General features: G+C 51.1%; 14 protein-coding genes and 1 non-coding gene across 15 annotated transcripts; 7 read left to right on the forward strand and 8 right to left on the reverse strand.

Moving 5' to 3' along the window:
* Positions 1-298: 298 nt before the first annotated feature.
* On the reverse strand, positions 299-1,480 carry BCR37DRAFT_393742 (uncharacterized protein; the record flags this gene model as incomplete). The annotated part of the gene is made up of 1 exon (XM_040871350.1): positions 299-1,480. One exon carries the CDS (start codon positions 1,478-1,480, stop codon positions 299-301), a length of 1,182 nt encoding a protein of 393 aa, XP_040724266.1.
* Positions 1,481-6,527: 5,047 nt separating this feature from the next.
* BCR37DRAFT_381041 (uncharacterized protein) lies at positions 6,528-6,941 on the reverse strand. Its single transcript, XM_040869603.1, has one exon. It carries the CDS (start codon positions 6,784-6,786, stop codon positions 6,535-6,537), a length of 252 nt encoding a protein of 83 aa, XP_040724267.1. The 5' UTR covers positions 6,787-6,941; the 3' UTR covers positions 6,528-6,534.
* BCR37DRAFT_381044 (uncharacterized protein) lies at positions 6,826-7,305 on the reverse strand. Its single transcript, XM_040869604.1, has one exon. The coding sequence runs from the start codon at positions 7,201-7,203 to the stop codon at positions 6,937-6,939; it is 267 nt and encodes an 88-aa protein (XP_040724268.1). The 5' UTR covers positions 7,204-7,305; the 3' UTR covers positions 6,826-6,936.
* A 2,085-nt stretch (positions 7,306-9,390) lies between these two features.
* BCR37DRAFT_393746 (uncharacterized protein) lies at positions 9,391-9,879 on the forward strand (the record flags this gene model as incomplete). Its single annotated transcript, XM_040871351.1, has 1 exon — positions 9,391-9,879. The coding sequence occupies one exon, from the start codon at positions 9,391-9,393 to the stop codon at positions 9,877-9,879; it is 489 nt and encodes a 162-aa protein (XP_040724269.1).
* Positions 9,880-10,198: 319 nt separating this feature from the next.
* On the forward strand, positions 10,199-11,767 carry BCR37DRAFT_348805 (mitochondrial and cytoplasmic histidine-tRNA ligase Hrs1; the record flags this gene model as incomplete). The annotated part of the gene is made up of 1 exon (XM_040867872.1): positions 10,199-11,767. One exon carries the CDS (start codon positions 10,199-10,201, stop codon positions 11,765-11,767), a length of 1,569 nt encoding a protein of 522 aa, XP_040724270.1.
* A 108-nt stretch (positions 11,768-11,875) lies between these two features.
* BCR37DRAFT_393748 (fungal-specific transcription factor domain-containing protein) lies at positions 11,876-13,421 on the forward strand (the record flags this gene model as incomplete). The annotated part of the gene is made up of 2 exons (XM_040871352.1): positions 11,876-13,367; positions 13,411-13,421. 2 exons carry the CDS (start codon positions 11,876-11,878, stop codon positions 13,419-13,421), a joined length of 1,503 nt encoding a protein of 500 aa, XP_040724271.1.
* A 24-nt stretch (positions 13,422-13,445) lies between these two features.
* Positions 13,446-15,741, reverse strand: BCR37DRAFT_393749 (AdoMet dependent proline di-methyltransferase-domain-containing protein; the record flags this gene model as incomplete). The annotated part of the gene is made up of 2 exons (XM_040871353.1): positions 13,446-14,151; positions 14,210-15,741. The coding sequence occupies 2 exons, from the start codon at positions 15,739-15,741 to the stop codon at positions 13,446-13,448; spliced, it is 2,238 nt and encodes a 745-aa protein (XP_040724272.1).
* Positions 15,742-15,878: 137 nt separating this feature from the next.
* Positions 15,879-16,587, reverse strand: BCR37DRAFT_404863 (GNAT family acetyltransferase; the record flags this gene model as incomplete). The annotated part of the gene is made up of 1 exon (XM_040872066.1): positions 15,879-16,587. Exon 1 carries the CDS (start codon positions 16,551-16,553, stop codon positions 15,879-15,881), a length of 675 nt encoding a protein of 224 aa, XP_040724273.1. The 5' UTR covers positions 16,554-16,587.
* A 423-nt stretch (positions 16,588-17,010) lies between these two features.
* BCR37DRAFT_403064 (glutathione S-transferase) lies at positions 17,011-17,715 on the forward strand (the record flags this gene model as incomplete). Its single annotated transcript, XM_040871965.1, has 1 exon — positions 17,011-17,715. The coding sequence occupies one exon, from the start codon at positions 17,011-17,013 to the stop codon at positions 17,713-17,715; it is 705 nt and encodes a 234-aa protein (XP_040724274.1).
* Positions 17,716-17,868: 153 nt separating this feature from the next.
* On the reverse strand, positions 17,869-18,291 carry BCR37DRAFT_334389 (optic atrophy 3-like protein; the record flags this gene model as incomplete). The annotated part of the gene is made up of 2 exons (XM_040867141.1): positions 17,869-18,108; positions 18,151-18,291. Coding segments are annotated over 2 exons (381 nt in total), but the record flags the coding sequence as incomplete, so codon positions are not given.
* BCR37DRAFT_66347 (ATPase, F1 complex, gamma subunit domain-containing protein) lies at positions 18,068-19,396 on the forward strand. Its single transcript, XM_040872426.1, has 2 exons — positions 18,068-18,441; positions 18,478-19,396. Exons 1-2 carry the CDS (start codon positions 18,419-18,421, stop codon positions 19,325-19,327), a joined length of 873 nt encoding a protein of 290 aa, XP_040724276.1. The 5' UTR covers positions 18,068-18,418; the 3' UTR covers positions 19,328-19,396.
* On the forward strand, positions 19,266-21,723 carry BCR37DRAFT_67200 (uncharacterized protein). The gene is made up of 2 exons (XM_040872432.1): positions 19,266-19,442; positions 19,484-21,723. Exons 1-2 carry the CDS (start codon positions 19,365-19,367, stop codon positions 21,467-21,469), a joined length of 2,064 nt encoding a protein of 687 aa, XP_040724277.1. The 5' UTR covers positions 19,266-19,364; the 3' UTR covers positions 21,470-21,723.
* A 362-nt stretch (positions 21,724-22,085) lies between these two features.
* BCR37DRAFT_t30 lies at positions 22,086-22,157 on the reverse strand. The gene has a single exon. It is a non-coding gene; the product is annotated as a tRNA-Thr (tRNA).
* A 1,542-nt stretch (positions 22,158-23,699) lies between these two features.
* BCR37DRAFT_67204 (uncharacterized protein) lies at positions 23,700-25,499 on the forward strand. The gene has a single exon (XM_040872433.1). It carries the CDS (start codon positions 23,818-23,820, stop codon positions 25,285-25,287), a length of 1,470 nt encoding a protein of 489 aa, XP_040724278.1. The 5' UTR covers positions 23,700-23,817; the 3' UTR covers positions 25,288-25,499.
* On the reverse strand, positions 25,057-26,756 carry BCR37DRAFT_381059 (DNA-directed RNA polymerases I and III subunit RPAC1). The gene has a single exon (XM_040869605.1). It carries the CDS (start codon positions 26,687-26,689, stop codon positions 25,517-25,519), a length of 1,173 nt encoding a protein of 390 aa, XP_040724279.1. The 5' UTR covers positions 26,690-26,756; the 3' UTR covers positions 25,057-25,516.
* Positions 26,757-26,905: the final 149 nt, after the last annotated feature.

Below are 26,905 nucleotides of genomic sequence, written 5' to 3' on the forward strand. Positions count from 1 at the left end.
CGAAGTTCTGGCGTGCGTGGCGACATCCAATTGCAAGCATACTGTACATCTGAATGTTTGTTACTGCTCTACTCTACACTTTTCAGGCATCATCAAGCGTCAGTCTGTTGACCTTCTGGATTGCGCTTTTCTTTGACCAGCTTGCTAAGGACATCCCACTCAGCAATCAGAGCGACAATAGCGACCGCGCTTAGAAAGGTCTGAAATGTAGCCTACGAGGCTATGAATAGAAGGACTAGTCAATGCCGGATTAGCGAGCGTCGCCAATTAGGGAGCAGACCTACGAGATTGCGAATCGTCAGGTAATCTCTACCGGCCAGTCGCCTACTTCGACCGTCGTCTCTTCCACTTGCGCAATTCCTTGAGCATCCATTATGATTGTCGTGCATGTAGTGCCGATCGTGTGCATCGTCTGGGCAGTTATCGCGTTTGGCAGAGGCCTACGAGTGCGCCACGACCAGTACTTGGCTGCCAAGAAAGTAAAACGATATTCCCCACGAACGATACTAGCGGGCTGCGATCGCACATATTGTTCATAAGTGGGACGTGGTCGATTTTGATTGTATACGACCGGTGCTCCCGCAGACGCTTTCCTATTGTCCTTCTCGAGGATGGTCCATTGTTGACGCGTAAATCGATCGACAAAAGTTTCAGGCTCGCATTCATTGTCGTCTTCCTCAAAGCCGGGCCTTGGCACGAGTAACTCCTCAACAACAGCGCCAACATGACACAGGCAGACTTTTTGTGTTTTGGGTTTCTTCTTCTTAGCGCACTTCTTTTTATAAGCATCCGCAGCTGCACTCGCAGTAATCCCCGCTACGCTCATTGACACCGTTGAAGTAGTGGAGTGACCAGGACGAGCATACGCCATTGCTGCTGTCATACCAATTGGCAATACAGATTCCATGACCCTATTCAAAAGCGAATCGGGACAATCGTCTTCGTTCCCGGTCGAGCTAGAAGCCTGGAATTTGTCGGCTGGCATCTTTCCTTTCTTGAACATGGGCCAAAGCTGGTTGAAGGCGTCTGTATCAAATCTCAGATCCATGACAGCCACCGGTTCTCGCAGAGAGAAAGATACCCAACCAAGGTTGCAGTGGGTGGCCACAATTTCTGCATCGACACCCAAGCCAAACATGTATCGATCCATGAACTCCTCCCGGCACTTTTGCTCGCACACTTCCTGACCCCCAGCCGGCACAGCTTTGTAGAGTATCAACTCAACGCGACGAGAGGAGAATGTTGTGTCTGATGACTTATGGCTTGGTCGCTCATGATCTTCGCACTTGGAAGAGAAACAGCCGGGTAAAACGTGTGCGACGAGGTGCGAAAGCAAGAGAAAGAGCATCATCTGCAGATTGATGAAGCGCGATACAACAGCAAACATCGTCAATGTTGACAAGTAAGCAGGTGTGACGACTGAAGATTCTTGATCACCAAGTCTGGCGTGCCCTGACGAGGGTTCCCTGCAAAGAAGCATAGCAGGCGGGTCACCCCCTTTTAAGTGCCAATGGTGCTCCCGAGCAAGTACGGTCCCAAAGGGCACGTATCAAGTGACGTGTAAATTTCTGCATGTGGTGTAGCATAGACTCGGGTGCAAATTTGCTCACTAGCAAAGCGGAAGTCCATGTGCCAAGCTTTCAGGGGGAAGATGCCCGACGAGACGCCGATTTTTTCAGTTTTCAATGAGATTCGAGGTTCTGCGGGACTCGAAGTTGGGTGCAGGATGTCAGACCTACTTGTGGTTCATATCGCATGCACGTTGAGCCGAAAGTTACTAGTCCCTAGATGACAACGCTGCAGCTCTTTGAACCCGATTCCTAGGTTGCTTCCAGGAGTCAGAGCTCATCAGGAGATACTCACTCATCCCGCAGAATCTCCAAGTTCATTCAAATCTGACACAAATCCCGCGGAACTCCTGGCAGCAGCCTAGGAATGGGTTTGGAGGCTGCAGCACTGACTCGTGGAGTCGTGGAAGTAGCCTAGGAATCGAGTTGAAAGAGCAGTACCATTGTCCTCTAGGGATGGGAAACTCTTGGTTCAATGTGATGAGCAGTCGAGTACCCAGTCACATGTCTTGACTTGCTAGTGCACCTCTCTGACACGTATTGCGTGCTTTCGTGTGATGATGACCCCTGAGTCGTCTTCATAGGGGACATAAGCCTCTACTCTGCTCCTTACTCGTAACAATGCTGTTTGCCTTATCAAAGTTGCTTGTAGTTGATGTAAATTCAGAGACTTGCGCATTGTATTCACGTACTGCTTGCCCCGTTGCAACATGCTGTATGAATAACGAAATAGATGTACGAAAGTACGCTGATTACAAGTGAGGAGCACGCTAAGGGCCTTTGAGCAGCTGAAGATCCATTTACAAGTGGCGCTTTAGATGAAACAATACCAGCGCCGTACAAGTTTTTTGCTCAAGCCGCTTGCATGTCTGATCGATGGAGTCAAGTGATTGCAGCGGCGCAGTGTGATGCGCAGACGGGCTTCATCAGACTTGCCACGAGTTTCACCAGAGATACGTCTCAAAGTAGCGTTGCATCGAGTCCAAAGACCCTCTCGCTCTGGACAGAGTGTTGATGTTGAACTCAGTGCCGTCGCGACTTGTGTGAATCGAGGCCGTTTTCCGACCGTGACCCTTGACAGCGCAATCCCGCTGAGAGGCTTTACGGGCAAGGAACTCGAGTCTGCCTCTCAATACACGTCTCCCCTTCGCATGACCATTGGTAACCACCAAGAATGCCAACACTTCGTCGTTGCAGAGCTTTCTGGCTTCGATCTCATTCTTGGCACCACTTGGCTTGCAAAGCACAATCCTGTTATCGATTGGACTGCATCCACCGTTCAGTTCCCGGCCTCGTGTAAGGCGCACATAAAGCCGCGCCTCCAGACAATGCCAACGTCATGCAAATCCACATGGTGTCGCTCAAGTCTTTCGCTCGCCTAGCAAAATCTCACGATGTTCTCTGCATCAATCTCGCCGACCTCCATTCCGACGTCGAACCAGACCTGCTACGCGCGATACCGGACAAATATCACGTCCTTCTCAGGATCTTCTCCAAGATCAAAGCCGCTCGCCTTCCCGACAATGCTTCTTACGTCCACAAGATTTCCTTGGCGCAAAATGCTTCGCCTCCATCAACCGCGCTCTATCCCATGAGTGCGGAGGAATTGAAGATACTCAAGGAATACTTGGACGAACAGCTCAAACTTGGCAATATTTCTGTCTCCGAAAGTTCAGCTGGCGCATCTGCCCGTTTTTTCAAAAAGAAGGACGGGTCTCTGCGTCTCTGTATCGACTATCGCGGCCTCAATGCTATCACCGTCAAGAATCGGGCTCCTCTTCCTCTCATCTCTGAAACCTTGGATCAATTGCACCATGCCAAGATTTTCACCAAGTTTGACATGCGCGGCGCTTACAATTTATTGCGCATTGCACCAGGTGATGAATGGAAGACTGCGTTCAAGACCCGTTACGGGCACTACCAGTACAACGTTATGCCGTTTGAATTGACAAATGCTCCCGCCTCTTTCCAGACTTTGATGGACACCGTGCTTCAGCCTTTTCTCGACAAGTTCGTCGTCTGCTGTCTTGATGATATCCTCATCTTCTCTCAAAGGCAGGACGAGCACACTGAGCATGTTGTTTCCGCTTTCAAAGTTCTTGATAAACACAATCTCTTTATCAAGGCAGAAAAGTGTCTCTCCGATGTCGACTTTGTCGAATTTCTTGGATATGTCATTTCTCCCACCGGCATTGGCATGGACCCTGTCAAAGTCGCCTCTGTCGCCAATTGGCCTCAAGCAAAGTCAGTTCATGATGTGCAAGTATTCTGTGGTTTCGCCAATTACTATCGTCGCTTCATGTCCAACTACAGCAAGATCGCCAAGCCTCTCTATGCGCTCACGATCAGGCGACCACGGCATCCACTTACCTCAAGTCTATGTTCTCATCAGCTCCTATCCTCGTCGACTTCGACGCTGACAAGCCTGTGGTCATTGAGACTGACGCTAGCGACTTCGCGCTCGGATGTGTCCTCTCTCACGCCGACAAGGACGACATCCTTCGTCCTGTTGCTTTCCACAGCCGCACCTTCTCGCCTCCAGAATGCAACTACCCAATCTACGACAAGGAGTTGTTGGCAATTCTAGACTGCTTCAAAGCATGGCGTCAATATCTGGAAGGTTCCACACATGCTGTCACTGTCTTCACCGATCACAAGAATCTGGAATACTTCAACACGATCAGACTTCTCATTCTTGTCTAGGTTCAGCTACAGCATGGTCCATCGGCCGGGTGCTCAACAAGCTAAACCTGATGCACTCAGCCGTCGCGAGGATCTCCGGCCTTCAGAGGGGGATCGTCAATCAACTCGCACTATAACACTCTTCAAGCCAGGGCAATTTTCACTTACGCCTGTCTCTCTTCGGACTTCGTCAACTTCAAGACAAATCACCACTTCTTCATCGAGTCCAAGTATCCCGGACGACGATTTCCGTGCTCGCATCACGGCAGCGTATACCGCAGACCCACTGGCTCAAGAAGCTCTCAAGGCACTCTCAGGATCTTCTTCCTCGACGTCAAGCCGTCCTGCTTCGCCAGCGCCCTCCGATGCATCACATCAGACTGCTGACCAGCATTTTTCTTTGAACAACGGTCTCCTCTTCTACAAAGATCGTGTGTACATCCCTGCCGACGCCTCCCCCAAGCTGGCTAATCTCCAGCAATACTATGACTCGCCTATCTCCGGTCATTGGGGACCAAAACCCTCAACCTTGTCTCTCGGCAATACTATTGGCCGTCAATGCGCGCTTACATCCACGATTACGTCGCCACTTGCGATACGTGTGCTCGCGCCAAGGCACCTCGCCACAAGGCTTACGGTTTGCTGCGACCTCTAACTATCCCAAAGGCTCCTTGGTCGTCTATCTCGCTGGACTTCATTGTCAAGCTGCCGACTTCAGACTCTTTCGACTCTATTCTCGTTGTCGTCAATCGCCTCACCAAGATGGCTCATTTCATTTCTTACAATGAAGCCACAGACGCAGCAGGCTTCGCAGCGCTGTTCATGGACATAATCTTCTCCTATCATGGTATGCCGCACGATATTGTCTCGGATCGTGGCTCAGTCTTTGTCTCTTCGTTCTGGAAAGCGTTTCTTGGTCACTTCGACCCTGCTGTCAAGGCACATCTGTCCATCGCGAATCACCCGCAAACAGATGGCCAGACAGAGCGAACGAACTCCCCTCTGGAACAATACCTTCGTTGTTTCACAAACGCCAATCAACACAATTGGGTCAAGCTCTTGTCAAGAGCCGAATTTGCATACAACAACTCGGTTCATGCGTCAATCAAGACAACACCCTTCTTTCCCAATTACTCCTGCCACCCTCGGTCTGGCCTTCGTTTCGACGCTACTACCGACTCTCGCAATGTTGCAGAAACAAGATTACGGACTTGAAGGTCCTACTGGCGTTTACCTTCAAGGTCAAGGAGCAGACCAAGACACAGACGCTCGAGACGGCGAACGCCGTCCAGCAGTCGCTCGAGATCCAGGTCGCGACCACGATCGCCGAGACCAACACGAGGCAGGCTTTCCGATGCAAGCTGTACAAAGCGGCTTACCAGTTCCGTTCGAGGGGCTCGTTGAAGTCACGGACGACGTTGGCCTTCCTCTTCTCGCACTCGTTCTCGATCTCCGCGCAGGAACAGACGACGTCGGTCCAGCACGAGTCGGTCACGCAACAGAAGTCTAGCAAAGCAACCGTATCAAGAGAGAGTACCTCGATCACGATCACGATCAGCCTCGCCGGCTCCTCGAGCGCCTGTTGCGAGGAAGGAAGCGCAGAAACACGTCAGAGGAAGAAATTGCACACGTTCGCCGAGCTTACCATAATGAGATAGTGAAGTGAACGTAAAGACTAAGCGTAAAAGGTCACCGAACCACCTCAACCCATTCCACTTTGAAAAGTGATGGTCTCACATTGAAAAATGATGCGAGACCATGCTGAATGTCCAATTCCTGCTGACGCGATTTGGGCAATTCATCATAGAACTCATACATGTTGGCGACGTCCTCTTCTTCGACAACCCCTCCGCCTCCTCCTTGCATGCGCCTGTCAGGATACTCCATGCCTACCCGCTGCATCAGAGGCAAGTGAGCCAGACCAGCTGGCGGGTCAAGGGCTGCGGCGAACATGGCAAATGTGGAGCCATGATCAGGCATCTCCATAAGGCCAATCTTGCTAGGCGCTTCAATGTAGTAGAAGGCAAACGTCGTCTCCATATCCTCAAGCAGGACGAACGGCGGCGGAGGCGAACCCTTCGATACATTGAATGCCAGCAGCTCTAAGATAGCCTGGCGCCGGTCCACTAGTGTAGGCCTGTTGTGTCACGGACTGACTGACCAAAGTCCTATTCTGGTTTCAGATGTCTTTTCAGATGTCTCACCACCTGAAACCCCTGGTTACATCTCGCGGCTATCCTTCTGTGCACAACCACAGCGACCGATCTAGACCTCGCCATCTAGCTCATGGAGCAACCCGTTCAGCATCTTCAACAAGTTGCTTGCTTTCTTCTGGCTCAAGTCTCTTATTCTCGCCTGACCAATCTGAGACATCTCTTGTCTCTTCGCGCGTCTGGCTAGACGTCGCCCACAGTCTTTGGTACTTTGGCCCTGTTTCTTGTCTTACTCTTTTATGGGTTCTACCTCTTGTCTTTCTTGCTTCTAGTTCTCGTCTGATGAAGATAAAAGGACAGCCTTCTGCTGCCTTGTTCTTCATTCACCAACTTCGTACACAGGTAGAATTGCTACTACCTAACAGTCTTGTTGTCTAGTGTCTCCGAAGTAGACTCGACCAGCTCTGCCTCGTACCTCGTGCTGACGTCTCAGCTTCCAACGTACCTCCGTCAATCCCCTTCGAGCCCAGTCTTCACATGTTGAGCTTAACCTCAATCAGGGCAGTCGCCACTAACTCAGGCTCAGAGATGCGCTGCAGGTGAAGTGGCACAAGGCCAATGTCGGACGCACACGTCAGAACAAGTGGGGGATCGGCGTTGTGGACTGTGACTCGTAGCCTGTGAGACCGCACAGATATGAATGCCAGGCCAGGCGCTGCCCAACCATTGGCATTCAAGTAATCGATCATAAAATCCGTCTTAACACTTTCATTGGTGAATACTGGCGGATCCCAGTTCATCAAGGCTTGCCTTAGGAGCGCAAGCTCTTGCTCAACCAGGACATGACAGTAGATACTGCTTTTCACGTCCAAAGCATGCAGTACTGCGTCGTATTGGTTTGACGAGCACCGCGAGGCTGCAATGCTCTCATGATCCGAGCTTGCAGCTATTCGCCTTTGTAAAATAGAGTGAAACACGCGTTCCCGGTCGGCTTGTTGTGCGGTAAGGTTTTTGATGAGTCTTTGCTCGCGCTCAATCAGTCGCTCGCTAAGTCGCAGCTCGTGCTCCTTCAGGCCTGTTGAGCTTAACCTCAATCAGGGCAGTCGCCACGAACTCAGGCTCAGAGATGCGCTGCAGGTGAAGTGGCACAAGGCCAATGTCGAGCTGCGACTTAGCGAGCGACTGATTGAGCGCGAGCAGCGACTGAATGAGCACGAGCTGCGACTTAGCGAGCGACTGATTGAGCACGAGCTGCGACTGAATGAGCACCAGCTGCGATTTGGTGAGCACGAGCTGCGACTTGGTGAGCGCGAGCAACGACTGACTGAGGGCGAGCTGCGACTCAGCGAGCGCGAGCAAAGACTCATTGAAAACATTACCGCACAACAAGCCGACCGGGAACGCGTGTTTCACTCTATTTTACAAAGGCGAATAGCTGCAAGCTCGGATCACGAGAGCATTGCAGCCTCGCGGTGCTCGTCAAGCCGGATCCTCGAGCGCCTGTTGCGGGGAAGGAAGCGCAGAAACACGTCAGAGGAAGAACTCGCACACGCTCGCTGAGCTTACCATACTGAGACAGTGAAGAGAACGTCAAGACTAAGCGTAAAGGGTCACCGAGACCACCTCAACCAAAAGTCGCAAGTGGTAGTAAATTCTGCGCCTGTGAAGCGTGATTTGATGAGCAAGTTGAGTTTGGCCTGATGCTGGCAATTCAAGGCGGGCACGAGTTGCGCGAGAATCCCGATTCGCCGTGTAACCAGTTTTGAAATACCCTTGAGCCATCAGTCTCGCGAACTTGATGGTCATGGTTGAAATTCTCTTGTCGACGCAAAGGACTCTCTTCAAACACGCAGACGATGCTTCGTTGAATGGCTTCAGAAGCCAATTGAACCTTGTTCTTTTTTGCCAATTGCTGATGAAGTTGCCTGGGCGGGGAGAGATGTAGAAAGCCAGGTGAATGTCGTCTTTCATGAAAGTCACACCAGGCACAACCTTGTGTGGTGAAGAGGCCTTCTGTATCTGAGCCAGCTGCTTCTTGGTGATGCTTGGAACGAGGAGTTCGCAGTCGATCACGAAGCGAGGCACGCCTGTTGTTTGTTGTGTAGTGGTGTATGGAATCATTCTGGAAGAGGATAGACTGCCTCGTAGATTCTGATGGGTGGTTGTGGAGAAGATTGCATAGATGCTCGATCGTTCACATATCCATAAAGCAAAGGACGAGTCATTGTGGTTCACCTTGACACATGATTGTTCACAAGTCTCAAAAACCCTATTACTTGCTTTGGCAATTCCCAGGCTCTCTTTGGGCAAGAGACACCCACATTGGGTTTGCAAACGCAAGTACCAGCCAATTCACCATGGCAAGATACTTGTCTAAGCGTGACGCTGACTTAGTGTCCAGAGATCATCAAGCAGTCATCTCATGAGTCATGAAGAATTTGGCTCGAGCCCAGATTGATAGCCTCTTGTAGAGATAGCATCAAGCAGCAGCCAGATATCTGTATACGCTGCACGCAGCAAAAGAGCGAAGTCCTTCCGAGATGAGTCGGCTGAATTTGCGGTCGGCTAAACGGGCGGTGGCCTGTGCATGAGCTGTAATGACAACTAATGGGCCTTTGAGCAGGTCCAACTCGGAGTCATGAAGCTAGGCCGTGGCTGGTCTCTCTGCATGTCACTGCTGCTTCTGCTCCTGGAGATTTGCCCAAACAAGGGTAACAGGGGAGCATGCTGGGCGATGTGTCGAGATGATGTCGTCGTTGTCTGTCGCCTCTTTTTAACTCTGCAGCAAACAGCAAATCAGCTCCCTCACCCTTCACCAACACCATCCAGCTGAGAGCAACCCCGGCGCTTGTCCATCAGCAAGCAACTCATCTTCTTATACTCTTCTACACTGGCGGCCTAGCAGGTACCCTCCGTTTTCTCTCTCTTCCTTCTCCTCCTGTCGCTCTCTTTTCCTCTTCAACACTCAACAACGCATCGCCTTCAGCATGAGCAAGCCATCCACCTATGCTTTCGGTCAAGGGCGCTTCCTACCCTTCCTCGACACATCCCTGCAAAGCGCCTCTCGCGACCGGTTCCCATCTACATCCAGCGATGAAAGCAGTACTAGTCCGGCGCTGGACCCAGCTCAACCTTCTCCCATCGACAGATCTGGTGATGCGCTTCCATCGGCTGGTCCGAGCAAACAGGTCCGCTGGTCCGATGAAGGTATCGCAGACTGTGCGCCATCCTCGCCAGACATGCCAACAACGCTCGCTTGCCCACCGGCCTTGGACGAGGAGGAGTGCGATTGGCGCATTACGGCCGGTCGCTGTATCAATGCGACAACGAGTTCCGGGGCGAGTAGTATGCCTGCTTCACCATCCAGGAAGCGAACGTGTCCGACACTTGATGTGTTTTCTACGAAGCGGCATGAGGGCCCTGCGCAGTCTCGATCGGATCCCTTGTTGCAGCAGCTACTGTCACATCACAGCTAGTGTGTTGCGTCGGTACGGGTGATACGATATGACAATGAACGGCGCCTTTTACTTTTTGATGACCCATGGAACATTCTTTTTTTACTGCGATAGACGTGCCTGTTCTACAGTCTGGTTGCTGTGCGACTCTTGCAGGCCTGTCTATCCGCTTCTCCGTATACATAATGCAAGCAATTCTCTTGTTCTCTGTCTTTGCTGCCTTTTGAGTAGAAAAATTGTTGCGACGACGACATTTGACGACCTTTGCATGCGATTGCTCCTACGAGCTCGCCCATCCATCTCCATCACCCGCTACTTCAATAGAAGCATGTCCACATCCATGGAAGAACAGGCAAAACTCGTTCGCAGCCTCAAGGAAGACGCAGCGTACGGGCCTCAGCATGATAAAACAAAAGAAGCCATTTCTACGTTGCTTGAACTCAAAAAGGCCCTACCATCCACCAGCAGCGGCAGCGGCAGTAGTAGCAAAGCAGCCAAGTATCAGCTCAAAGTACCGAAAGGCACAAAAGATTGGAGTGACAAGGATATGATTCTGCGAGAACAAATCTTTAGCACCATCACGCGTGTCTTCAAAGCACATGGCGGCGTGACGCTCGATACACCAGTCTTTGAGTTGCGTGAGATATTGGCGGGCAAGTATGGAGAGGATAGTAAGTTGATTTACGACTTGAAGGATCAAGGTGGTGAGTTGTGCTCCTTACGGTATGACTTGACGGTACCCTTTGCTCGATGGCTTGCCATGAACCCACAGGTCCAGTCCATCAAGCGTTTTCACATTGCAAAAGTCTATCGAAGAGATCAACCTGCCATGACGAAAGGAAGGATGCGAGAGTTCTATCAGTGCGATTTCGATGTTGCAGGGACATTTGAGAGTATGGTACCTGATGCTGAAGTCTTGCGCATTACAAAGGAGGTGCTTGAGGCTTTGGAGATTCAAAATTTCACCATCAAGCTCAATCACCGCAAGATTCTCGATGGTATCTTTGAGGTGTGTGGTGTGCCGGATGACAAGACTCGGACCATTTCATCGGCTGTGGATAAGCTAGACAAGCTACCCTGGTCAGATGTACGCAAGGAGATGATTGATGAGAAGGGTTTGAATCCTGCAGCTGCGGATAAAATTGGCGAGTATGTCGTCCTCTCTGGTGACCACACACTCTTGCAGCAATTACAACAAGATGCCCGCCTCACCTCTAGTAAGAAGGCATCCGAGGGTCTTGCTGAGATGGAGACGTTGTTTCGGTACCTCAAAGTCATGAATGTCCTACCACGCATCAAATTCGACTTGAGTCTAGCAAGAGGATTGGATTACTACACGGGCATTATTTACGAAGCCGTCACGGCTGCTTCAGCACCAAAGGCCATGCCTTCAAACAAACCGGTCGACAAGGATGCAGACCGCAGCGAGGATGACTCAGTAGGTGTTGGCAGTATTGCCGCTGGTGGCCGATATGATCACTTGGTGGGTATGTTCACCGGCAAGAAACAAGGTGTTCCCTGCGTCGGCATTTCCATTGGCGTTGAACGTGTCTTTTCCCTCCTGAGAGCGCGTGCAACAGCTATGCGCAGTAATGAGGTGGAAGTCCTTGTGATGGCTATTGGCAAGACTGGCTTGCTTGAAGAACGTATGGCTTGCTGTGCTGAGCTGTGGGAAGCTGGAGTCAAGGCGGAGTTTGTGTATAAGCGCAAACCACAGCTACGGCAGCAATTTGAGTATGCCGACAAGTCTGGGATCCCCGTGGGTGTGATCTTGGGGGAGGAGGAGTTGGCTGAGGGAACGGTCAAGGTGAAGCTGCTGGGGACGGGCGAGTCGAATGAGGGCGAGACGGTGAAGCGGACAGAGATGGCCTCTGCCATCAGGAAGATGCTGGCTGAGGCTGCCACCTAGATGGATATTCTATAGATGAGTATTCTGTAGCTATAGATGCTGACCCCTGCACACTCAAAAACCTCCGCACGATCGCATCCCACCACACCAAAGAGGCAGTTGCCCTCCATGCAGCTCAAATGGGACCAAGGCCTCGCCTCACGCGGTCGCCTCAAGGGTCAAAAGACATTCGGCGACCCTGCAACCCCCTGCAAGACCGTGCGTCTGGGATCCATCGAATTTGTCGACTGCACACACGACGCGATACGCAAGCGGAAGCGTCAGGAGAGGCATGATACGATCATAGCTACAAGACCACCCAAGAAGGAACGCCTAGAAGATGTGCAGCCTGTGCGAACATTGTCTCCAATATCGCTACCGACGCCATTGCCAGCGCTGCTCATGACGGCCGACAATCGCAAGCTTTTCGAGTACTACGTCAACCATGTCTCTGTCATTACCGTCGTCACGGACTCTGAAAGAAATCCATTTCGACATATCCTGCCGCAGCTAGCATTTGAGTCGCCACTCATCATGTCCAATATCTTGGCCATTGCAAGTGCTAATCTCGCGAATACCCATCCTAACCATCCCCTCACCTCCTCAACCTTTCAGCATCTAAGTCAAGTCCATACACTCCTACAAGAACGACTGCAGGACCCAGTGCTGTGTCTGAGTGAAATCACACTTGCTGCGATTCTTGGACAAGTGAGTTATCAGCTCCACCACGGATCCGTCTCGCATTGGCGTATCCACCTGACTGCTGCCCGAGGCATTGTGAATGCACTCGGTGGACCGAAACGATTGTTGCAGTTACCGACGAATGGAGGATATGGTACAACGCCGAATACGCATTGGCGATTCTATGTACAGCATCTCGCATGGCTTGATATCTTAGCAGCCACAACGAGTGATTCGAAAAAGATTGGCAGTGCAGCGTACTGGGAAGCGCTGATTGATGCTACGCAGAATCCGCAGCGAAACATACAGCATTCACCGGATGGCAAGCAAGTGACTCAGGAAGCAGCGTACGGGATGAGCGATCTTATGGGATGTTCAGAGGAGATTCTCGGCATCATTGCTGAAATGACTCGACGGTATGATGACTTTTGCAGTACAGATACACTCCCTAACCTTGCGAATGTCTGTCAGCGTATACAGGAAACACCGAAAGAGTTGAAGCAGCTGGAGGACTATTATATTGCAAAGCTGGACGCTCTCGCACCGGCAGGCAAACCAGCAACGCCAGGAGAAGCGTTGCATGAGCTCTTTCGTTTATCTGCACGCATCTATTTGCACTATCGCATTTTGCATACACCCTGCTACAGCTTGACGGTGCAAAGCTTGTTATCTCAAGCAATTTCACTGTTACCCCTGATTCCAACGCCGTCGTCGCAGGAATATGGATTGCCATGGCCGCTATTCATCCTTGGCAGTGTCAGCATTTACTCCATGCAGCAAAAAGTTGTGCATAGCAGGTATGAGCGGATCGCCAAACACATGGGATTCGGCAATCAGCAGCGATGCTTGGAGTTACTGCAAGAAGTCTGGACGGGTTGGCGAGAAGCAGAACGTGCATGTCGCGCACGAGAAGGTGGATCTATCCTGGAGAAGGATCTCGGTAGGCGACGATGGGAGGTAGTGATGCAGGAGAAGAAGTGGAGTTTGCTTTTAGCGTGAGCGTCGGTTGATATGTGATTTAGCGTAGTACAAAGGCTTTGACTTTGAAGAGTTCTTGTGGGAAGCCATGTTGTAGGCTGCTTGCATGGACCGTCAGCCCGGCATCCTTGAAGCTCCGCAACCAATTCTCTTGTGAGCGTGTCCAGCTCGAGTCTTGCTCATCGAACAGATCAACCGTCGAGCCGCTGAGGTTTTCTTTGACAATGACATAGCCACCTGGCCGTATACTCGCCTTGCAGCGCCTCAAGTATGCCACCAAATCATCGTACGATAGCTGGCCCAGACACCATTGATTCCAAATGATGTGATAGCGTCCCTGCTCCGGCTCCCAATCTTGCAAGCCGAGGGTGAGGATCTCTCCAACCTTGCCGGCTTCTCTGAGTGGCGCAAAGGCTTCACCTTCCTTCATTTGTGTCGTGAATGGAATGCATGGTTCAATGAGGTCTACTTGCTTGGCATACCGCGAAAGCAAGTCGAGCGTGATGCGACCAATGCCGCATCCACAATCTGCCATGATGAGCTCTCCTTCATTGACCGCCGCGCCATCCACAGTCAATGGTAGTAGACCTTTCAGGAGGCGCTCAGAGTGTTGGATGTCCATCCGAGGTACGCGTGAGCCTGGGCCATACCCACCTAGCATACCATTCACATCGCCTGATTGACGCGACCAGTAAGCGACGCCATCTTTGTAGTCTACCTCAGTCGACATGTCGTTATAGTCGTAGCTTTGGATTGACAAAAAGGTTACTACACAGTCACAAGAATATAAAACTATCAAGTTACTACTTGGATTTGACAAGATTGGCAAGCTCCTTACGCAGAATCTCTGTTCCCTCAGGACGCTTCAGCACATCACTGTGATCCGCATGCGGCACGACCACCAACTTGCCCTTTTTACTCAACCTGCTCAAATCCGTCTGTTTCTCCTCCCACTTCTTGCTGCGACGAATCTCTTTTCCTGCTGCAATGACCGTGATGGGCACAGATTCCGGCAGGATGGCACGCGCTGCAATGATTTCATTGTGGGTGAGTGGCATGGCCAAGGATTCCTGTAGTCGAGCACGCGTCCATCGACCACCACGGTAGGCAGTCTTGCCAAACGTTCGATCTTCACGCGAACGACCGCCAAAGACCCATAAGATCAATCGATCAATACCAAGAGGCGACAAGAAACCGCGGGTGAAGAGGAAGAATGAGTTTTTTGCATTGCCAACAGTGTTGAGGAGATCCTCATGCAATGTGTCAATCAGCAAAAGACCCTTGATTTCCTTGACGTGCCTGCTTGCGAAGATGCGAGAGTAGATGCCACCGATACCGTGTGCGGCAACGACATAGGGGCCAGAAATTTCAGCTTCAATCAAGGCTTCCGAGAGAGCATCGACAATGGTGCCTGCAGAGCTGGGCGAAGGTGCATTGTCAGACCAGCCATAGCCGGGACGATCCCAATAGCAGACCTGTCCGAGGCTGTACTGTTCTTGCGCTTGCAGTGCCCAAGTGAGCAAGCCGTACTCAACACTGTTTTCACCGCCTTCCAGCAAGACAATGGGAAGATGGGTCTTGTTGCCAATGCAATCGATGTGGACTTGATACGCATCGCCATCGACCCACTCCTTTTTACCTGGTGCAGGCAGTGTTGCATCATGCGCACGAAGCACCAATGTCATCCACGTCAAAATCACAACCAGCAGTAGAATCGTGTTGCCAAAGAGTGACACAAACACTTTACACCACTCGCCGAGGGTGCGCCTGGTTTGGACATGACCAAGGAGACGTTCTTCCTCTTCTTCCTTGCCATACTCCACGACACGATCCGTCATGACCACAAAGAATCCCATAAGCATGGCCCAGATGACGGAAGCAATACCGATCCAACCTTCGTCTGTGCGAAGACGTCCAATTGCCATAATCATGACGAATTCAACAAGCAGAAAGACACTCATGCTCAATGCAACAATGCGATCTGCTTTGCTCGGGGTAGAGAAGAACATGAGGTTAAAGAGGAGCATAAAGACGCTGATGGTTGCAAAGGACAACTGAGTGAAGCCTGAGCCACGCGAGTGAATCTTGTTGGAAACCGAGACAAAAACGAGGACAAGGGTAAAGACCCACCATAGGAAGCTGATCAGTAAGAGGAAGACTGTCATGCGACGCAAGGAGCGCACAATGAGGAGGTTGTAGGGTGTAACGGCGACGGCATCGTCATCGGAGCTGATGAGACGGGTGCGCTCGCTGATGGCGGGTTGCGCTTGATAGGCCCTGAGTGAATCTGTCGAGGGCCTTGCACCGGATGCTGACCTTGCGTCTTGGTCAGACATGTGAGGATGGACGAAGGCGAGGGACGGAGTGTTGGTCTTGTTGTCTTGTTCTCCATGGAATGACGTCGCCAGCAAAAGTTGGCAGGACTGGCACCAAGCACTCTCTACTCTACACAGTCTACACTTCATGAGGTGACCTAGACATCCTGCAGACGCCTCTTCTGCTTGCCATCCTCAAAGTTATCCGGCTCGAGCCACGACTCGAATGCACGCTTCCGTTGCAGCCACTCCGTATCAATCATGCTAAACCAAGCAGAATCTCGATTCTTGCCATGAACGAGATAGTGATTTCGCCAAACGCCTTCCGCCTGAAAGCCAAACCTGGCTGCTGCTTGCTTGCTCGCTTCATTCTCACTGTGGCATTTCCAAGCAACACGTCGATTACCGAGATCCTCAAATGCATGCTTGAGCAGTAGATACACAGTCTCCGTGCTTGCTGTTGTGCGTTGCATGGCTGGAGAGAATAAGAGGGCACCGACTTCAGCATTGCCAATCTTGGGCTGCACTTCAATCAGAGCTGCCATGCCAACGGGCTTGGCATGATTTAGCAAGACTGTGTAGTAACAATTTGGCTCGGCGTGAATCAGCTGCGTGGCAAGCTTGACCCAGTCAGCGTAGCTGTCGACTGGTTCATAAGGAACATAGCGCCAAATGGGCGATGTGTGAAAGTTGGCGACATCTAGACAAGCGTATAGTTCAGCAAAGTGAGATTCTTGAATGGGTTGAAGCGTGACGGTGCGTCCATGAAGAGGCTTTCTAGTGGGTGGAAATGCACCAGCGAAGGTCTTGAGGTCTGGCGGTGTGTAGCTCATGGTGGTGACAGCTGCAGGTGAGAAGCAGTTATCAGATCAATTATGGTCAAGAAGCTTACTCTTAGCGTCTCAACCCAAGATAAGATGCTTGATGTCAAATTGATAGCTCATTTGTGTCATATACAAGTACGTCCGAAGGATGACCGGCTTTATGAAGTAGACATATAAGGAGCATAAACATGACATTAAGGGGTGCATCTGTTCACAATACGGTGCCCTATGCCCACGGTCCACCGGATGCAACATCTTCCGGAAGGTCTCAAATGTGTGCACAATCTGACGACACGCGTCTAAGGCCAGTGGCCACTCTCTGTCAGTGCTTGCTCCGCATCTTGTACACGTATGGTCGGCTGATTCGTCATGATCTAAATCGTCGTCATAGAACTACTTCAACATGCTCAGACAACACACCCGTTCCTTCGCTAGACTTGTCCAACACTCAAGACACATCCGCAGCATGTCAGACTTGACTCTCTACACCTTTGGCACACCCAATGGACACCAGGCCTCCATTGCCCTCGAGGAACTCGGCCTCCAATACAAGGCTGAATCCATCGACATCTCCAAGAACATCCAAAAGGAGGAATGGTTCTTGAAAATCAACCCAAACGGCCGTATTCCTGCCCTCACAGACGGCAAACTGAATGTATTTGAGACATGCGCTATTCTGTTATACCTCGGCGATAAGTATGACAAGGACAACAAGATTTCCTTCGAGCATGGATCAGACGAGTACTACCAGGCACTCTCATGGATCATGTTCAAGCAGGGTGGTATCGGTCCTATGCAGGGTCAAGCCAATCACTTCAAATTGATGTGCTCCGTCAAGTCTGATTATGCCATCAACCGCTACGTTGAAGAGACGAAACGTCTCTATGGCGTGCTCGAGAGGCAGCTGAGCAAGACAGACTACCTCGTTGGCAACAAGTACTCGATTGCTGATATCGCTGCATGGTGTTGGGTTGTCTATGCCGAGCACCTCGATATTGACCTGAGCGAGTTCCCTGGCGTCAAGGCTTGGGTCGAGCGTATTGCAGCACGCGAGGCCGTCAAGAAGGGCAAGCAGGTACCACCAAGCACAAAAACTCCTGAAGAGCTCAAGGAAATGTTTAAGAGCATGAAGGAAAAGGTGGCTGCCATGGAAAACACAGACAAGCACTAGTCATAAGCATTAGTAGTCTGTTGAACGCAAGCCTGTCCGTATCTCGCTTGCCGTCTTTTTGATGATCTCCGCTGATAAGTTGGGATGCAGGACACGCAGAGCCAGTGGATCGGTGATGCGTATGGGATGATGATATTGCTGCAGCCTGCGTCGTTGCAAGTCACTCCGCAAGTCTTCCACTTCCTTTTGTAATGTTTCAATCGCATCAGCAACACCTTCTCGTCTATTCTGTTCCTTCTTTCGGGATCGCCAAGACTCAAAGACAATCAGGCCACCTGCGACACTGAATAGAAAGGTCTCACTGATGAAATTGGCACCTGAATCAATAGCCTTGGCTTCATTCAGCGGCCGAACATGCTGTAGTCCTTTTTCACCAAGCAAATTCATTCTCATCTGCAATCAGAAGTCAGACAGGTTTAGATGGATGAAGCATACATTGATGTCAAAGCGATGCATGGTTTGAGCGAGATTGATGCACACTTTTCGAAATGTGGCATGTTGTTTAGCTTGTGATTTGAGAGCAACAGAGATGGGCTTTGCGAGCGTGCGGATGGCGAGCGTCCCGAGCTTGAAGGTGATGCTCATGTCTGGACGCGCTGCAGCTGTAGACCATAGTATACTCTGTGAAGATGCCTAACCCTGCGACCGGAAGTCCTCCGACTTTCAACGACCAGCAAGACTCTCTCGACCTCTATCAGCCAATATGCTCGCTCGAGGACTCGTCACGTATGCCCCCTCTCTCTTAGTGTCCGCTAACATCAGCCGAACTGTGCTCAAGAGCCAGGCCCCTGTGGCTGCTCGCAACATGGCCACCCTTCGCGAAATTGAAATGCGGCTCAAGTCCATCAAAAACATTGAAAAGATCACAAAGACCATGAAGACGGTGGCATCGTCCAAGTTGCCAAAAGCGACCCGTACAATGGGTCAAGCCAAGGTGTATGGCGAGACTTCTGAGGAGTTGTTTAAAAATGCAGAGACCGTTGCCGGAAAAGGCAAGACGCTGTATATCGTGGCATCGAGTGACAAGGGCCTTTGCGGTGGTATTCACTCGCAATTGTCCAAGGCTACTCGCAAGGCCTTGACGGCCAACCCCGATGCCGATGTCGTTGTGCTCGGTGACAAATGCAAGGCCCAGCTGCAGCGATTCAAGCCGGAAAACATCATCATGACCTTCAACCAGATTGGCAAGGAGGTGCCTACGTTCCAGGATGCCGCTGCCATTGCCGACTTGATTACCAAGAATGGTATCGAGTACGAGAGCATCCAAATCATCTACAACACCTACCTCTCCGGCATTTCGTTTGAGCCCAAGATCATTCCTGCCTTTACGCAAGAATCTATTAAGAACTCTCCCAACTTTGCCGCCTATGAGATGGAAGACGATGTCATGGCCAACTTGTCTGAATTTACATTTGCCAACTCGATTTACTGGGCGCTGGCAGAGGGACATGCTTGCGAGCTGTCTTCCAAGCGTAATGCCATGGACAATGCGTCCAAGAATGCTGGAGAGATGATTGAAAAGTTCACCATTCAGTACAACAGGACACGACAGGCTGTGATTACCAACGGCCTTGTTGAGATTGTCACGGGCGCCATGGCCCTGGAGGGATAGAGCTGGTCATAGTCATACAAAGTCATTCTTCTGTGTCATGTCCCAACATAAACTCCACACAATTTGGAACCACCACCGCACCCCCTCTCTCTTCACCATGTTTGGCTTCGGCAAGGTATGCTGCTGCTGCCCCTTCCTCCTCTCCTCTAACACCAGGCCAATAGCAGCAAGAAGGAAAAACCCGCCCAGGTGGTGGTCGCGCCGCCCACGCCCGCAATACCCTTGACACTCTGCGAAGATGGACGCGACAAGTACTGGGGTCTCGAGAACTTTGGCAGTACGTGCTATGCCAACTCTGTCTTACAAGCACTCTACTATACTCCGCCCTTTCGCAATGCCATGCTCAGCGCGCCGTGTACAGAAGAGGTGCTCGAGGCCATCTTCTCAGAACCGTATCCGCAACGTTCCTTTGCTGATGTGAATACACCCCCGCCGCCGCCTCCGCAGCTCGTCAAGAAGAAGAAGGGCTTGAGTTCCTGGACACTAGAAGAGGAAGAGAAGGAGGAATTTAGAAAACGCAGTTACTATCCAAAAGGTGAGCCGCCATTGCAGCACGCCATGTTTCCAGAGCCACCCGTTGCAAAGAGTGATGTTGCCTTTCGCGGAGCAGAGATGAAGGCGTCGGATGATACGGCGACGGATGCCTTCAAAAAGCGCCTGCTAGAGACGCATCTAGTCATCTCACCTCAAGCGAGGGAACGGTCTGATGCAGTGCTGTTTGAATCCCTTCGAGACGTCTATACCTCTCTTGCTGATCAAAAGCAACGGACAGGCATCCTCTCCCCAAAGAGCTTCATGGATACGCTACGCAGAGAGAATGAAATGTTTCGACAAAACATTCACCACGACGCACACGAGTTCCTCAACTATATCCTCAACAGCGTCCACGACGGCTATGCACATCTCACAAAGAAAAATGCGCTCAGAGATACGACCTTTGTGCACCGCATCTTCGAAGGCACACTCGCTTCTGAAGTGCGTTGCTTGACGTGTGAAAATATTACTTCGCGAGATGAGTCATTCCTAGACCTGTCGCTCGATATTGAAGAAGACACCTCTGTTTCTGCCTGTATGCGCGCCTTCTCAGCATCAGAATTCCTCAGAGAAAAGAACAAATTCTTTTGCGAGGCTTGCAACGGTCTACAAGAGGCTGAACGCCGTATGAAGATTCGGAAGCTTCCAAAAGTCCTTGCGCTACATCTCAAGCGCTTCAAATACGAGCAAGAGGTACAGCGCCACGTCAAACTTCAACATGTCGTACGGTATGAAACCACCCTTCGGCTAGGCAACACGACAGACGACGCAGCAGACCCGGACCGGCTCTATGAATTGTATGCAGTCGTGGTTCATCTCGGTGGAGCATCCTACCATGGCCACTATATTGCTTGTGTGCGCACTGATCATCTTGGCTGGATCCTGTATGATGACGAACACGTTGAACGTATCCCAGAAAGCGTCGTCATGCGCTTCATTGGCGGTGAAGATTCAGGAACTGCCTGCGCCTATGTCTTGTTTTACAGAACCGTGGATGAAGAGGAGGATTTATTGGAGCGTGCGTGTTTGACGTTGCCGGCAACATCAAAACACGCAGCGCCTACTCCGCCGGACGCTGAAGCTGACCCAACCATGGCTGTCGCTGCCGTGGATATACCCAGCCCGCCCTCTGCTGCGAAAAAGGCACTGCAAAGAACGCCTTCCATGCCGATTGTGCCGAGTCATGGTTCTGGCCCACTCAGACGATCTGCTTCTGCTGTACTGACGCCTATCTCTACAAGCTCACCTGCAGCACCAGAAGGTGTTGTATCGCCCAGGAATGGTTTTGCAAGAGGCATGCCAGCTGTTCAGGAAGATCATCACGGTCCCTACACACAAACACAAATTACATCAACACCGCTCGATGAGATGGATGAACCAGAGTGGCCAGCTGCAGCAATAGCACTCAAATCACCCACTATGCCCGTCAGACCTGTCCTGGCAGAGAAGAAGTCTGGCTTGAGCAGATTCAGCTCGTTTCGTGGGAAAAAGTCATTTTCATTTGGTTTGAATAAGAAGGACTTGCCAGGTGGTGCGTCGCCTGAGCAACAGCCAGAAGATATGGGGAAGCTGGCGAAACGCCGGTCCAGTCTATTCGGCAAGTCTTGACGCGTATTTAATGGTTTGCACGTATGGTTATATAGAGTGGTCTTGTCTTTATGGCGAAAATCTCACTCCTTGACGCACCTGAACCTCCACCCGGTCGTGCCTAGCCTATGCTTCTCTTCAGCTCCCTCTAAGAAGTCAGACGCCTCCACTGGCCAGCCTGTGATCATCGACAATGGCGCCTGTCCATGACCGTGTGTGCAACCGCGACTGCATCTCAGGATGCGTCATATGCAGCCATGCCAAAGACACGTGCCACAAGCCTTATAGTCTCCGCGATTCTTTGAGGTTGCAGGGTCTGTACGGTCGTCAACCTGCCATCTTGGAGCACCTTCCTGCTCTTACGTCGGTGTCACTTGAGGATGAGCATGCTCCATCATCATAACGAGACTCCTTTTTCTTTACTGATCTCGCTTAAACATGACTTCGCCTACCTAGGCTCGTTACGAAAAGCTAATACATCTACCTGCTTCACGGCATATTGGTCGCTGACAAGCTTTATCCTCGCTAATGTGGCTGTCGCCTTGTCGCCCACAATTGTTGGGAAAGCGCCGCTGTCGCTGGTTTGACCGGCAGGCGTCAGTCCACGCAGCAAATGCGCTGCAAAAAAAAATATCGATGCCCACTACCCGAATCGAACGAGTGATCTTATCATTACAAGTGATATGCTGTACCACTAAGCCAAGCGGGCGCGCGAGGATGGCTGGCGAGGCAATAAGTTTGTATATGAACGCAACCGCATATTTTGCTTACATAAGCAGGCTTTCTTTCATCCATTCAACCGTAGCTGTTATTTCCCATAGAAGCCAACGAAGGAAAGATATGAAGGACACAAGATGTCCTCGCGGATCTTAAGGTCCAATCTAGCTAATATTGACCACAATGAATCTGTCAGGAGTCTGAACGGTCTCGAGACTTCAGAGACAAACACATGCTCAATTAAACCAGCAATCTATTGCAAAGAGAAAATGCTCTGACTCCAAGTAGTCTAGCAGGCTTGGCAATGATTAACGACCCGGTCATTCTGCTACATTCAGCTTCTCAAGCTTCGGCTAGCCAAACAGACACTGCTTGACGATCGTAATCACCATCGCTACAGACATGGGACAGTCTAGCTATCCTCATGCTCAAAAGTTTGCATGAGAGATATACTGAAAAGCCAAAACTCAGACAGAGACGCTCGAATGGACTGGCACGTATGCTGCTCAGACAATCAAGGTCAACGATGTAGCGCTAGATCGAGACTTCGATGTCCGCGTGAGGCCTGTTGCCCAGCACCCTCACATCTCAGCATGTAGTCAGCATTCAGCAAGAGTTCTCGGTCAATAAACAACCAGACGCATTGCTGGACTCAACCTCATCAGATTTACCAGAGAGACCATTGCTTCACATGTATGGGCGAGTGCAAGTTTGTCAGATTGAGGCAGGGTTCTTGATAACTGCGTGATGTTCGCTTGGAGGAGCAATGCCCATCTCGTTGAAGTCTGCGGGAGGAAAAGATGAAATCTAGGAAAAGCGTGGGCCTGGCGGGCTGCCTCCCAACTTTGCGAGCTGGAAGCCATGCGGCGGGGGGAGCTTAATCATAGACTCATGGTAACTGGTAAGTTGGCCTTTGTTAGCCAATCCATGATATCAAGATCTGGATGAGCCCCTGACCGATCCTTGTCGTGCAAGTTGCTACATCACTATCTAAGGCCACATGTAGATCTATTTGTTGGAAGGGACCCCTGATGCTTACTTCGCTACTCTGATCATTAACAGCGCAGGTCCATGCCCGAGCACTGCGAGTGCCTTTACGCAAGCTTTGTTGGGATGGAGGATAGCCTGGGTAGGGCGAGGACAAAGCTTACGACTCTCGGGCCAAGGTAAAAGAGAGGAAGGGATCGACAGCAACCACGCCGGCACACACGCTCCGGAGAGATCAGCTGCTGACAGGGCGACAAGGCACACAGGAAGGGCAGCATGGTGACCTGGCCTCGCTCGACCATCATCGAGCTACTTCCATCTTCCTTCATACCCACTACAGCTCCTACAAGATACCGACCACACACAGGATCGCGCACCTGGGCCAAGAGAGGAGACGCGCGCAAACGAATTAAGCGTTTAAAGAACATCTGCGGAAAAAAACCCCGCGCGCGACACAGCTTCTAGATCTACAGGCGCCTGCGCTGACCGAAGACAGGCATTACAACACCCTCGGTCATCGCACTATCAGTGTGCTTGTCGGCCTATACGCCGCAAGCCAGGGCGTATCGACTTGTCGAGGACGGAATTGACCTCGAGGAGTGCGACGCGTAATCTGGTTCTCGAGAGCAGGGTCCTCGCCACAAAGGCATCTTTCTTCCCTCTTGATGGTCCTCAACTCCATCCAGATCACCGATCTGTCTGTTTCTGTTATTCTTAGTGCTCTGTCGACATTCGTTGTCGGTTTACGGTTATACGACAGAAGAGCGAAAGGTCATCGCTATGGCGTCGATGACTACACCGTCATGTGCGCCCTTTTTGCTGGCTGGCTCTGGACAATCTCAACTGTCGTGTGGATCTCGACCTACAGCCTTGGCACGACCAACAAACTTGCAATGAGCGTCTTTCACGACTATCAAATCAATTCTTACGTCAACAGACTCTTCTATGCCATTGCCTTTGATCTGGCCAAGATTGCCATTGTCCTCTTCTATACCAAACTTTGCGACAAGTCCATGCACCCGCGCTACTGGAGATTCCTGCAATTCGTCCTAGGCTTCACCATCTTCAAATTTGTGCTCCACTTCTTTGTGCTTGCCATTTCATGCGTCCCGGTAAGCGATTTCTGGAATCCATTGTCAGACCGGTCAAACTGTTTGAACGCGACACAGGCGTCCATTATTGTCAATGTCTTTACATTCCTGTGTGAACTATTCCTCGTGGTGGCGCCGATTCCCTTTCTGTGGATGGCGGGTTTGTCCTTTCGTCAAAAGTTTGCACTCTGCTGCATGTTCAACCTGGCTGTTCTCATCATCATTGCTTCTGCTCTCAAACTACGCAGCGTCATTCGGTCAACACGCATCACACCTGCGTATGAGCTGGCGATAGCGCATGTCTGGTCGGCTGTTGAGTGGAATATGGCTCTCCTCGTCGCTGCCATCTTACCCCTCAAGTCTCGCCTCGAAAACGGATTCAAGCGCTTCAAACGTAAATTCTCAAATCACTCGGGAGGCCTAGACGTGCCTGCGAGTCTTCGGTCTCCCGTCATGTCAAAGCAAGTCTCATACGAAGAAGCGAAACTAAGTGGCGACGTCCCGGGTAGTGCAGGCGGATGCTCAGATCGCCGCAAGAGTCAGCATTCTTTTGGGAGTGTCTCACGTATTGATCGTGAAGTGGCACAACTATCTGCCTATGAGTTTCTGCATCAACCGATACCGGAAGACTTTGATGTTGAGCGACAAGTTTACGTCAAGCCCATTCCAGCGCCTCTTGCGTTACCTCTTGCAAAAGGTGCACCGATACCAACATTTGGTAATCGCAGCACGACCTTGCCACCCGACAACTTCCAGGAAGGCGCAGATTTGCCGGGACTCAAATCGGCTGATTTGAAGAGATTTGCAGCAGAGTTGGCGACGTTATCAACACCTTCAGAAAGTCCAGCACCGTCAAGGCAAGCACGACACTCATCGTCATTGCCGTCTATTGCGCTACCGAGGCTATCGATACCTAGTGTGTCTGCGATACGGTCGTCGAGGCGTGATTCTGCAAGCTTGAGCGCTGCAGCAGAACAAGCATCTCGCAGGTCTTCTGTTCAGAGTGTCCGGTTCGCTCCACCTGGAGGCCCTTCGCCTGTTTGATGGTTGCGTCATGAGCATGTGTATGATTTTGAAAAAGCGACAGTCCTTTGTCTTTAGGTGTTTCTGAGGTTTTGTTATAAAAGTGTGTACATGGAGGCATAGACGGACAGTGTATAGATTGCAGTCAAGCTAATATGATGACTCAGAGATTGATACCGCTGCCGTGTGGTCTCAAAGCGCTAGCATGGATGCCCGATGGTGGTCGAGCGAGGTGCGTAATCATGAGCCATCATTGCGTCTCCACACCGGTCATTTTGTCTGCACCTTCAGCCTCTGTGTTTGACTCTTCCTCTGCGACATTACTGGCTCCTTCACCTTGTAGTCTCTCAATTTCCTGCTTGATGACACGGCATTTAGTCCTCAGAATTTGCAGCGACTTGATCACAAGCTCATCCACCTCGTAAACGCCTGTTCCCTCCACCGTGAAGAGAAAGTGGTCACGTTTCCGTCCCAGACGTACTTTGTCCTTGAATTCTGGGTGTCGCAAGCATTCCCTCGAGACTGTATCGTATCTGGGATGACGCACAACAGCAGTGTCGAGGCCTGTCGTTGGATCCTTCTTGACCTTAATGACGCTTTTGGGGAAGCATTTCTGGAATTTATGTGCATCCTCACCTGTGATGGGCTCGAGAAGCGTAATGGTTGGCATCATGCGATAGCTTGCAGGAGATACTGGAGAGAATTTGGCATGGTCTTGCCCAATGCCACGCACAGCATGTAGTTCAAGATCAACTTCCTGTCCAGGTCGTAATTTCGTCAATAGGATGTCCTTGTTGACGGGTCCAAGTGTATCGATATCCTTCAAAACTTCTGCTTGACTACCCATCGGGCGAAACTGAATGTGGCCGCTCGTTACGTCGCCATTGACGTAGAGTACTTTCGGATCCTCGCAGCCCTTTGGCGCATCTTTATTTCGTGTGCAACGAACTCTAAGATCAAAGACAGCAGTGTCTTCATCAGTGGGCGCTGCTTGCTCGCCTTCCTTGGGCCGCTGAAAGTCCTTGAAGGAGTCAATGGGCATCAGCAGCGGCACAAGACCCAACCGTTGTGAGAGCACCTCGTCTTGAACGACCGAGGTATTGGTCATGACATAGACATACTCAATTGCCATGGTCGGTACCTCAGCAATCAATATCCGACGAATAGCATTCGCAATACTCGCATCCACGCCGACCAGATCAAATTCTAGCATATCCTTGTCAAGCTTGACAATCTGCACAAACAGACCTTTCTTGAATGTCTCCAGGTCCCACGCATGGTCCTCATCAGCACTGTGACCAGGAAAATCAGTGCTCGAGACATCTGTCACGCGGTCAATCTGGATGCCAACCTCCTTTCTGCGCAACTCGAGGCGTTCCTGTCGCTCCGCCAATGCCGCTTTGCTCTCTGCTGACCTACTCATCGTGCACCAGTCTCACAAGAGCTAGCGGTAGCGAGGCCGCTCTGAAATGAGTTTTGCGGTCCGTATGCCTGACGCTGTCGCGAGTTGCGCCAACAATTTTCGGCCTTCTCACGGTCTTGCGCGACGCTCAGGGGCTTCAAAGACTACTTCAAACGCGAGCTTTGTCAAGATCAAACAAGACAGTCATTCGGTAATATGGCCAGGCGCTTTCGCATC

This window comes from Protomyces lactucae-debilis (assembly GCF_002105105.1).
Source record: "Protomyces lactucae-debilis strain 12-1054 chromosome Unknown BCR37scaffold_13, whole genome shotgun sequence".
Classification (NCBI taxonomy): Eukaryota; Fungi; Ascomycota; class Taphrinomycetes; order Taphrinales; family Protomycetaceae; genus Protomyces; species Protomyces lactucae-debilis.

Excerpts from the sequence above, each read along its gene's own strand:
- BCR37DRAFT_67204 (XM_040872433.1), top strand. The coding sequence starts at position 23,818 with ATGGTCCTCAACTCCATCCAGATCACCGATCTGTCTGTTTCTGTTATT.
- BCR37DRAFT_381044 (XM_040869604.1), bottom strand. The coding sequence starts at position 7,203 with ATGAACTGGGATCCGCCAGTATTCACCAATGAAAGTGTTAAGACGGAT.
- BCR37DRAFT_381041 (XM_040869603.1), bottom strand. The coding sequence starts at position 6,786 with ATGAAGAACAAGGCAGCAGAAGGCTGTCCTTTTATCTTCATCAGACGA.
- BCR37DRAFT_381059 (XM_040869605.1), bottom strand. The coding sequence starts at position 26,689 with ATGAGTAGGTCAGCAGAGAGCAAAGCGGCATTGGCGGAGCGACAGGAA.
- BCR37DRAFT_67200 (XM_040872432.1), top strand. The coding sequence starts at position 19,365 with ATGTCCCAACATAAACTCCACACAATTTGGAACCACCACCGCACCCCC. Across the intron at positions 19,443-19,483 it reads CCATGTTTGGCTTCGGCAAG|GCCAATAGCAGCAAGAAGGA; the intron begins GTATGCTGCTGC and ends CTCTAACACCAG.
- BCR37DRAFT_66347 (XM_040872426.1), top strand. The coding sequence starts at position 18,419 with ATGCTCGCTCGAGGACTCGTCAC. Across the intron at positions 18,442-18,477 it reads CTCGCTCGAGGACTCGTCAC|CCGAACTGTGCTCAAGAGCC; the intron begins GTATGCCCCCTC and ends CGCTAACATCAG.